Genomic DNA, 11,105 nt, shown 5'->3' with positions numbered 1-11,105 from the left:
CAAACTACGACAAATATGCGACATTCTTCGAGCTGTGTTTTATCATCCGTGAACCCAGCTACCAAGCGCAAGTAGATAAACAACTGAGCTGTCTCTTCTGGCTTGAATCCATACTGAGATTGGAGTTGCGCAGTCGCCATTTTTAGTCCTGTCGTTCCTAGGAACGCCGGGCTGCGAACGACGGACAATTTCGGAGAAACCAAAGTCCGTCAGAATCGTGCGCACACCATCGGGTCCCCCACTGTGGGTTCTCCGCCATTTGGTGCTGACTGCTACGCTTCTGCAGACACAAAGCAGAATCTGGGGTAGTCTGGAACCAGACAGACATTGAATAGCCAGAGTTGATAAGGGCGATAGCCAGCCGAAGCAAGACAAGATCAACCCGATAATGGCCAGAATAGCGGGATTATTATCGCTAGCGGAAGTTGACAGCTCCGGAACTCTGTGGTTTCGGAGTAACTGCCTCGAATAGGCAATCGACTCGGATCATATGCTAATGCGGAGGAGTTTAGAGACCAGCAGCTGGAATAGAAGCCATTGTATAGTATAGAAGAGACAGGAAAATAGTCGAAGAACAGTTTAGAGTATGGCCACGTAAATTCTAGTCAAAAACTGGAGAACAGTTTCAAGTAGGATCTGGAGTTCTTGGGGAAAGATTTCAGGTTAGATCAGGGCCGATCTGGGGTTTTTACAGGGAACCCAGACATTCCCATTGCCATATTCTGTGCCAATTGGTGGGCCGTTGTGGTTCAATTCTATTGCACCATATCTGTCGCGTCCCAACATCTTCGGGTTGGTCCAATTTCACTGTATATCCGGCTGGTATAACCACGCCATGTTCCACTGCCGAGATGGCTCCGAAATGGGCAATTATACACACTCCGATGGTGGAACCTAACCTTTAGTTGGTTTAGCCCTTTTTGGTCGGGTTTGTATGTGGCACTAGTTCCCGGGCTGTTAGTGTTAGGACCGAACCGATGCTTACGTTCTGACAAATAGAGTTGACGGCAGTGGGCACAAATGGGGTCGCTATAAAAAGGCTGGAAATTCGCTGCTTTGTATACAGACAAGTTTTTCAGTCGGACTTTCTTCTTAGTTTCTTCTTCACCTATCTGTAGTAGATTCGTATATACCAACAGAACAGACGTATAGCAATATGGCCATCTCCAAGATCACCGTCAAGAACCCCATTGTCGAGATGGACGGGGACGAACAGACCAGAATCATCTGGCAGTTCATTAAAGACAAGTTGATCTTGCCCTACTTGAACATCGACTTGAAGTACTACGATTTGGGAATTGAGTACAGAGACCAGACTGACGACAAAGTCACCACCGATGCTGCCAAGGCCATCTTGGAGTACGGAGTCGGAGTCAAGTGTGCCACCATCACACCTGACGAAGCCAGAGTCAAGGAGTTCAACTTGAAGAAGATGTGGTTGTCGCCTAACGGTACCTTGAGAAACATCTTGGGAGGAACTGTTTTCAGAGAGCCCATTGTCATTGACAACATCCCCAGAATTGTTCCCCAATGGGAGAAACCTATCATCATTGGTAGACACGCCTTCGGCGACCAATACAAAGCTACCGACATTATCGTGCCTCAAGCTGGTGAAGTGTCATTGATATTCAAGCCTGCCGATGGCTCGCCTGCTCAGGAATACCCCGTGTACAACTTCCAGGGAGCTGGTGTCGCCTTGGCTATGTACAACACAGACGAGTCTATCACGGACTTTGCTGAATCGTCGTTCAGATTGGCTTTGGAGAGAAAGTTGAACTTGTTTTCGTCTACGAAGAATACTATCTTGAAGAAATACGATGGTAGATTCAAGGACATCTTTGAGGGCTTGTATGCCTCCAAGTACCAGAAGCTCTTCGAAGCTGAAGGTATCTGGTACGAGCATAGATTAATCGACGACATGGTAGCCCAGATGTTGAAGTCCAAGGGTGGCTACATCATCGCCATGAAGAATTACGACGGTGATGTGCAATCGGACATTGTAGCCCAGGGATTTGGTTCTTTGGGATTGATGACTTCTGTCTTGATGACTCCTGACGGAAAGGCTTTTGAAGCCGAAGCTGCCCACGGCACTGTCACTAGACACTACAGACAACATCAACAGGGTAAGGAGACCTCGACCAACTCCATTGCATCGATCTTTGCCTGGACCAGAGGCTTGATCCAAAGAGGTAAGTTGGACAAGACCCCAGAGGTCTCAGAGTTTGCTGAAAAGTTGGAGCAGGCCACAATCGAAACCGTTTCCAAGGACAACATTATGACCAAAGACTTGTCCTTGGCTCAGGGTAAGACCGAGAGATCATCCTATGTTACCACTGAAGAATTTATTGACGCTGTTGCTGCCAGATTGAACAAGAACTTGGGCTACTAGATGTAGTTGAAGAAACGGTTGCTAGAGTAGAGTATTTATTAGTATTATGTTTCTATGTATGCAGTGTAACTTATTATTGGGCACCGACAGGGATGTACAGATCTGAGTAATTGGATATTACCATAACTAATCTGAAATATAGAAGTATCTGATCATTTGGTATTTAGTCAGAGAGTAATGTATGTATACCCAGAGAACAATTTCGCAAATCTTGTTGTAAAGATAAGATTTAATGACTATTCTGAATTTCTGAGTTTTATTCAATTCGTTAACTTCAATCTTCGTGCCAACAGTATATTTCGATCCGCTCACCAATTAGAATACTACTATTTCATTCCATTAAACAATGGCTGTGAATATGTCGCACATCTCAATCTTCAACAAGATGTCGCGCCATCGAAGTTCTCACGGCGACATTTTAATCCTTCTTGTTCAATTATATATTCGTTTCTTTTAACCTCAGCACATTGAATATTGACGCTATTCACCCAGAGACTTCTCGTTCAACTATCGTAACTCTTCCCTGACATTTAAGAGAACATCGCCAAGCCTTTTCTGTGTTCAATTCGCCCCAAGACCGAGAAAAAACAATATACTATCAAAATATTCTATGGCGCAGTAATGAACGTTGGCTCTATTCTCAACAACGATTCGCCTCCGAGCGATCACGAGCAGGAAATTCTGCCGGTGTCAGCGGCTAGAAGAACTAGCCAGACCCAATCGGTCCATCAACGGCACTCTATCGTCAACATTTTGAACGATCCTCCTCCGGAACCGGAACGTCAGACTTCATTTGTCAAGCCGGTGCCAGCTCCATCAGCTCATTTAGCAACTTCTATTAAGAGTAATTCGATAGCTAACATCACCAATGATCGAGATGTAGACATTTCCACTGGAAGAGAGTCTACGATCAATGTCAGCCGCACATCTAGTGCCCAGGATCTTAGTTTCAGCAGTTTGAATCAATCACCAGTGGAAGAAAAGGAAGAAAAGTTCAGTGGTAGAGTCACTGAGAACGAAAAGGAAGAAATAAAGGCAGAAGAACAGAGAAAGGTATCAAATACAGCGACGGCCGTCGATGAAGTCGTAAAAGAGGAAGTTGTAAGCAAACCTGAAAAACAAAACAATCAGAAACCAGAAGTTGCTAACAACAAAAACGGCAATACCTACAAAGATAACGACCCCGCCAGTAAACAAGATGTAGACGAGTTGACAAGAATCAAACAGCTCAGAAAATCAAGAAAACCAAAAAGGTACACAGTTCCTCCTATCTGGGCACAGGAATGGATTCCTCCTAACAGAGCCCATTTGATCGATAGCTCTGATATCGGGAACCAGAATGGCCAGAGTGTGCGGACGACGCTTTCCGACAAGCCCGTGTTCGACTATACATCAACTAGAAGTGTGGATTTACAGTGTAGTATAACTGGAGTAATTCCTCCACCTTCTTTGACTAGGACCATGGCAGAATGGATATTTGCCAACTTCTCCAACATCGAAGAAAGAAACAGAAAGTACGTAGAGTTGGAGCTCAAGTTCGGTAAAATCGTAGACAAGAGAACGGGCAACCGGATCAACCTCAGTGTGATTACTGAGTGTATCTTCACGGATCATTCGAGTGTCCATTTTGACATGCAAGTAGAAGAAATAGCCTGGAATGAAATCCGCAAGTTCTTTGAGGAATTGGAGAAAAGCTACCAGGAAGATACTCGTGGACAAGCTCGTGAAAGGCCCAGGCGAAAGTTCAATATGCTTGACACCGATATCACTGACTCCATCTACCAGGTAGGAGGCAAAGGTGAACATATACGGAGAATTCGAATTTCTAAAGATAACAGCTTGAACCCTCCACGGTATACGGCGATTGAAAAGACCAGAGTTGCAGATATGTATATCCATAATCCGTCGAATATGTACGACTTGCGGTTGTCTTTGTCGCTTGAATTGCCTGTTCCGGAAGGAAACATCGAGGGCATCATGGCCAAGAACAAGCCATCGATAGTGCGAGAAAAAAAGAGAAATACATGGACCCATTCTCCTACCATCACCCAGTTTGACTTGACCAGAGTTTTGGTACCGAGAGAGGCCAAGAACAAGCATGGCAAGAAGATTACCAACCATGACATCAACTTCGAGGTGGAGATGGAAATCGACACGCTTGAGGTGTTCAATGCCATCGACAAAATCACTCTGGGCACAGACACCTTCCGGTTGGAAGAGTTGGTTGAGGTATTTGTGAATAATGCTCGAGTGTTGAACAATAGAGTCACCAAGTTGGCACTTCCATAGTGAAAGTGTGTAATATATACTTGTATTATAAATGAAGAAAAGACCAAGAAGAGCCAGAATAATGTATGCTGTGTTGTGTATGGTGTTATAGTGTTTTAATGTAAGAGAAGATGATAAAGTCTAATTCTTTTGACTGTTGCAATATAATTGAATATGATAAGTTGAGTGCTTACTAGAGTGTTGGAAATATTATACCGTAGAAAACCTTTATATTACCGTAATGCATTAGAGGTGCAGAAGAGTTATATATTTTAAGAATAGAAGTATTTTATTCCGGATAGTATAATCTTTAGTATATTCTTGGATATTTTATTTTTGAGCCTAATAGCTTCTTATACATGTTTTCACATTTCGAATGCTCAGTATAGTTTTAACGTACATAATTAAAATATTTGGAGCAGAGAAAATTCTAAACGAACACATTTATATTCATAGAAATTAGTATTGAAGTGGAAAAAAAGAATTTGTAGATTTTGCCAGAGTGAAATACTATATCCTACAGAAGGATTTACACATTTTTTAATATAGGGGAATGGAACAAAGAGTATTCTGTAGAAATATACTATCTTAAATTATTCCTTCTAGGTCGCGATCCCTCTCTAATTAATTTCCTACACGTGAGACTAATGTTGACGCGAGCCGCACGTATCAACATAGCTTTCAAAAATAGCTTAATCAACGTTGAAAAATTTCCATATCTCCACTCACTTTTTCCACCAGAAACTGCAAAGGCCAAGATGTGGATCAACTTGGCTGTGTTTGTAGTCGCTGTGTTTGTAGTGGTCTACTTGACAGTGGTAGCCTTTTCCCATACACCCAGAGAAGCCTACTCCAGTGAACAGAAGTACACTACCAACGATGGAACTGGAAAATTATACGATTTGCCAGCTCGGATCGACTCCAAGAGCCCGGATTACAAGGATAATGGCATCGAATTGAGCATCATAATCCCATGCTACAACGAGACAAAGAGACTTGGGAAAATGTTGGACGAAGCGTTTGAATACTTGAATGAAAAATACCCTGGAAAATATGAGATTTTGATCGTGGACGATGGCTCTTCCGATGGAACAGACAAGTTTGCGCTAGAAAAAGCCAACGAGTACAACCTCAAGCCACACACCATGCGAGTGATCGAATTAGCCAAGAACAGAGGCAAAGGTGGTGCTGTTACCCACGGTTTGTTACACTCTAGAGGTAGACTCTCGTTGTTCGTAGATGCCGATGGGGCCACCAAGTTCGCTGATATCGACAATTTGATTACTTATTTGGATGGGTTGAAGGAAGGTGAAGCTGGTGTAGCTATTGGTTCGCGTGCACACATGGTTAATACTGATGCTGTCGTCAAGAGATCGTTCATCAGAAACTTCTTGATGTACGGATTGCACACTTTGGTGTACATCTTTGGCATTCGTGACGTCAAGGACACACAGTGTGGATTCAAGATGTTCAACTACAACGCTGTCAAGAACATTTTCCCCCACATGCACACCGAGAGATGGATCTTTGATGTGGAGGTATTGCTTTTGGGTGAAATACAGAACATGAAGATCAAAGAGTTGCCGGTGAACTGGCAGGAAATTGACGGATCCAAGGTTGACTTGGCCAAGGACTCAATTGAAATGGCCATTGATCTTGTAGTCACAAGAATAGCATACTTATTGGGCATATACAAACTTGACGAATGTGGAAGGTCCAGCAAGAAGAACATCTAGCTGCCCGACCATCTCCAGCGCTCGTAGCACTTATAGATTTATATATTACGGTTCAATAAAATTCAGCAAGTTGTTATAGTAAATGTGCAACAGCCCCCCAAAGCCCCCTAAAAATGCGACCTGCGACCTGCAACACTTGCGTTTTGGAAACTTCCTATTTTTCACAGTCAATTGACAAGAAATCATTTGATTTCAAAGGGAGTCTTTAAAGCCAAATTGAGACACCTTTCGGCTGCCGCAATCGGCTCGGCACTAAGCTATCATCTTGTGGACCTGAAATTGGGTCATATATCCATCCGACTTGTGTATAAACCCCTTGAAAAAGTATGGCGTCAATTCATGTGTCACGAAATCACTCGATTACGAATAGGGGGTTCAGGTCCCCAATTTTAATATATATACTTAAACTCTTGAATAGACAGCCTAAATATTATGGCAGCCGCTTCAAAGTGCAAAACTTGCTTGCTCTCGATTGGAAGTCTTCAATTGACCTTTTTGTAACTGAAAAAAACAAATACCTTATCTAATATGTCCGAAGCTCAGAAGTTCGAACAGGCCAACGTCCATTACGCTGACCAATTCACCAAGGGAGACTTAGCCTTACCTCCTGCAAGGAAGGTAGCCGTCGTGATTTGTATGGATGCTAGAATTGACCCAGCCAAGGCTTTAGGCTTGAGCGAAGGTGATGCTCACGTCATCCGAAATGCTGGTGGTAGAGCTTCCGACGCTTTGAGAAGTGTCATCATCTCTCAGAGATTGTTGGGAACCAGAGAAATTGTTGTTGTCCACCATACGGACTGTGGGATGTTAACCTTCTCTGATGAACAGTTGAGAGGAATTGTCAAGAAGGAAACGGGACACAGTGTGGACCATTTCGCCTTCTTACCATTCAGCGACTTGGAGGGTAGTGTCAAGGAGGATGTTGAATTTCTCAAGAACAGTCCTTTGGTGTTGGATGTTCCCGTTTCTGGATATGTCTACGACGTCAAGACCGGTAAGGTGAAGAAGGTTGCTTAGAATGGGTTGGGGTAGTGTGTTGCGAAAAGTGAAGATTGGTTTAGTTCGAGATTGCAAGATTTGGGTGAAATTTGAGGTAGATTGAGATGTTTTTTGATCTGGAAAGTATTTATTGAGACGGAGTTATGGGTGTAGTTGTATGGGTTTTGAATGAGGTAATGGTGTTTTTGTTGACTTTATAATTGTTTAGTGCTATTGTTGTATGCTATTATGATCTTTCCATATTTAAGAAGAATGAGTTGTAGTAGGTTTGCATACAAGCAAACAATCCTGATAAACCAATAAGCTGAGAAAAGAAAACGGCAAAATGGAATTGGTTCTTTCTAGCAACACCAATTAAAATTAAGATACTACGAATATCAGACAAGAGTATCAAACTAGGGAACTGTTTCTTGCCTATAGAAAAGAAGAAATTCACATCTGACGTTGCGAAAGATAACAAGAGCGAAAAGAAGTGAAAAAGTGAAAAGCGAAAGCGAAAAGAAGATAGTAAAACAAAAACTGAAACGAAAAACTGGAAAAATCTGGAAAGAAAAATCGGAAACATTACGGAAGCAACACGAAAGGAACACGAAAGCATCCAGATCAATAAGATAAAGAAACAAGAAAAATCAGAAATAAACAATTTTTCGAAGTTCACTATATCGTATTCAACTTGCTCAATCTCATAATTCAAATACATTTCTCCTATTACATTCTACCATTACTCCCTATTTGCCGCAGCTACATTAGATAACATAGCTCCTTAATCAAAATGTATGTTCGTTTACCGTTTGACGAGCTTAAAGTGGACGAGTCCAAAAAGACCAGAGTAGCCTACTTCTACGACAGAGACGTAGGGAACTACTTCTATGGAACTGGCCATTGTATGAAGCCCCACAGAATACGTATGACCCATTCGTTGATCATGAACTACGAGTTGTACAAGAAGATGGAAATCTACAGAGCAAGACCGGCAACCAATACCGAGTTGACGCAGTTCCACACAGATGAATACATAGACTTCATAGACAGGGTAACACCTGACAACTTGCACATGTTTGAAAGAGAACAGATTATCTTCAATGTTGGTGATGACTGTCCTGTTTTCGATGGTTTGGGAGAGTTCTGTAAGATCTCGTGCGGTGGATCGATGGAAGGAGCTGCTCGAATAAATAATGGGTCATGTGACGTAGCAATTAACTACGCTGGAGGTTTGCACCATGCCAAAAAGTCTGAAGCTTCGGGTTTTTGCTATTTGAACGACATTGTTTTGGGCATAATCGAGTTGTTACGTGTTCACCCAAGAGTGCTCTACATCGACACTGATGTTCATCACGGTGACGGAGTTGAAGAGGCTTTCTACACAAATGACCGAGTCATGACTTGTTCGTTTCATAAGTTTGGGGAATTTTTTCCTGGAACAGGTAACTTAAACGATGTTGGTATTGGAAAGGGTAAGTATCACGCTGTGAATATTCCTCTAAGAGACGGGATCGACGATGCCTCATACAAATCCATTTTCGAACCTATAATCAGTAAAATCATCGAATGGTACCAGCCTTCAGCTATTGTGTTACAATGTGGGGGAGACTCCTTGTCAGGAGACCGTTTGGGTCCATTCAACTTATCTATGAGAGGCCATGCCAATTGTGTAAGCTATGTGAAGTCATTTGGTATACCCATGATGGTTGTTGGTGGGGGAGGGTACACTATACGAAATGTCGCACGAACCTGGGCATTTGAGACAGGAATCTGTAACGACGTTATCCTCGACAAGGAATTGCCTTACAATGGCTACTACGAGTACTATGCTCCGTTGTACGAGTTGGACGTGCGATCGTCGAACATGACAAACGCCAACTCGCCCGAGTACTTGGACCGGATTTTGATGAATGTGATATCCAACCTCGACCACACCAAACATGCTCCTTCGGTCCAGATGAACGAAGTTCCACGTGACTTGGAGGACTTCGGTGATATCGAAGAAGATGAGATGGATGCCATGGATACGAAGGGTGGCTCGCTCTATTCGCGAGATAAGCTAGTTCAGCCAGGCAACGAGTTCTACGACGAAGACGATAAGAACCGCAATGAACGCAACATAGACATAGACGTCGATGTGAGAGTCAATGGTAATGGCACTAGTAGCAACGGCACTGGCAACGGAGTGCACAAGAATGTGTTGACCGACGCCGAGCTAAACGAAATTGACCATCTCAACCAAGAGGTCGCTGCGTAGAACAGCCTTCAAAGCGTAAGGGGAGTCAGGGGCTTCTAGAATGCGACGCGGAACCTGGATCAGGTTTCCAGTGAGAAGCGACGAGGCTGATGTATAGAATACAGCAGTGTAATTAGTACATAGATGTTTTTGATGATAATGTAGTGAGGCGTGAATGATGGAATTGCCATGAACTGCGACTGGACAGCTACGATGAGAATTGTAAGGGAATGAAAAGTAGCCACGAGAGCGTATTATAAGTGTGAATGAAAAGTTATAAATACGAAAATGATGGACAAGTGTAAGAAGATAGTGGCAGCATTACGGGCAAGGATAGACGAAATTACCAGGCATGCGATAGATAAGAATGAGATCACGAGATCAGGAATGTTTTGTTGACTTTCTGCTCTTATCAACCAACATTCCAGTCATCTGCTCACTTGGTTGGATAAGAGTATGTGGAGAGGCCTGTATACGCCAAAACTTTTCTGACACGACAATGGAATACGCGACACGCGCGGCGACGCGAAAAATTTTCATGTTTCAAAGTGTGCCACTATGAACAAGGAAATGCAATTCTCAACGAAGAAGTCATTCAAGGACCACGAACAGCTCATATGGAGACAAAAAGAAAACAATTGGGGGTTCCACATACCGAGGCATAAGAGCCAAAATTCGGGCGTGATACCTCTGCAATGGAGTCGGAGCCCTGGAGCCAGGATGTTTCAACTCATACCAGGATGAATGCGTGTGAAACTACGCCGTAGCAAGAGATATAGTAGTATTAGACTGGCTCTTGTGTCAGCTGTAGGGCAATTAGTGGATCGGGAGAAGAAATTGCATTAGTGGCAGGATTTCATTTAGAAGATGTCGCCCTAGCGACGTGCCAATTAGGTCGAGAGATTCATCCGGCTGGCAGAGGATTGTGTGTCTTCAGCTTTGGCCAAGGCGTGCATACGCCAAAATGGCTAACGTATTGTACCTTGAGGCTGGGGAGACGACTCACAGGTTATAGGCATGAGAAGGCTTTTTCACAGTCTAGACTGTACAGTTGAGAGACAGTTCAGAGAGTTTTTCTGCAAGACAGGCGTATTACAGGATGGCAGATTTTTCAGGTCTAGACTAGTTCTTGACTGAGACAGAGAGTACGACAGACTCGAGGTTCACGCGAGTATTGCTGCAGCAGTCAGATCGGGTTCTTGACTACGCCATACAGTCAGAATGTGCGATGACGTTTGCGTGGAGGATGCGATGCCGGTATGGGTGATTTTGTGAAGAGAAGAATTTGATCACTTAGCGAGAAAAATTAGTGTGAAAAATTAGTGTGAAAAACAAGAATGGAAACAAAAGATCAGAATTAGAGTGTTCAAAGGCGTGAAACCCATGAAAAAGTAAGAAAACCAGCGACGAAGAAAGTGCTGATGAAACCTCCGAGGTGAAACTGGTGTCATTTTAGACAGAAGTTAGACCCCCAATTACTGTCTCGAATTAGCGT

At 43.2% G+C, this 11,105-nt stretch overlaps 5 protein-coding genes across 5 annotated transcripts; all 5 read left to right on the top strand. All coding sequences in view use genetic code 12, as the record gives it.

Annotated features, from left to right (window-relative positions):
* Positions 1-1,156: 1,156 nt before the first annotated feature.
* IDP2 (Isocitrate dehydrogenase [NADP] peroxisomal (Oxalosuccinate decarboxylase) (IDH) (PS-NADP-IDH) (CtIDP2)) lies at positions 1,157-2,389 on the top strand (the record flags this gene model as incomplete). The annotated part of the gene is made up of 1 exon (XM_001383648.1): positions 1,157-2,389. The coding sequence occupies one exon, from the start codon at positions 1,157-1,159 to the stop codon at positions 2,387-2,389; it is 1,233 nt and encodes a 410-aa protein (XP_001383685.1).
* Positions 2,390-3,010: 621 nt separating this feature from the next.
* Positions 3,011-4,757, top strand: PICST_82650 (predicted protein; the record flags this gene model as incomplete). Its single annotated transcript, XM_001383647.1, has 3 exons — positions 3,011-3,076; positions 3,104-3,320; positions 3,564-4,757. The coding sequence occupies 3 exons, from the start codon at positions 3,011-3,013 to the stop codon at positions 4,676-4,678; spliced, it is 1,398 nt and encodes a 465-aa protein (XP_001383684.2).
* A 658-nt stretch (positions 4,758-5,415) lies between these two features.
* ALG5 (UDP-glucose:dolichyl-phosphate glucosyltransferase) lies at positions 5,416-6,393 on the top strand (the record flags this gene model as incomplete). The annotated part of the gene is made up of 1 exon (XM_001383646.1): positions 5,416-6,393. One exon carries the CDS (start codon positions 5,416-5,418, stop codon positions 6,391-6,393), a length of 978 nt encoding a protein of 325 aa, XP_001383683.1.
* Positions 6,394-6,921: 528 nt separating this feature from the next.
* Positions 6,922-7,410, top strand: PICST_57799 (carbonate dehydratase activity; the record flags this gene model as incomplete). The annotated part of the gene is made up of 1 exon (XM_001383645.1): positions 6,922-7,410. The coding sequence occupies one exon, from the start codon at positions 6,922-6,924 to the stop codon at positions 7,408-7,410; it is 489 nt and encodes a 162-aa protein (XP_001383682.1).
* A 754-nt stretch (positions 7,411-8,164) lies between these two features.
* On the top strand, positions 8,165-9,631 carry PICST_57812 (histone deacetylase; the record flags this gene model as incomplete). Its single annotated transcript, XM_001383644.1, has 1 exon — positions 8,165-9,631. The coding sequence occupies one exon, from the start codon at positions 8,165-8,167 to the stop codon at positions 9,629-9,631; it is 1,467 nt and encodes a 488-aa protein (XP_001383681.1).
* Between the last annotated feature and the right edge of the window lie 1,474 nt (positions 9,632-11,105).

Source organism: Scheffersomyces stipitis, chromosome 3 (assembly GCF_000209165.1).
Source record: "Scheffersomyces stipitis CBS 6054 chromosome 3, complete sequence".
Classification (NCBI taxonomy): Eukaryota; Fungi; Ascomycota; class Pichiomycetes; order Serinales; family Debaryomycetaceae; genus Scheffersomyces; species Scheffersomyces stipitis.
This window is presented reverse-complemented; position numbering and strand designations above follow the sequence as displayed.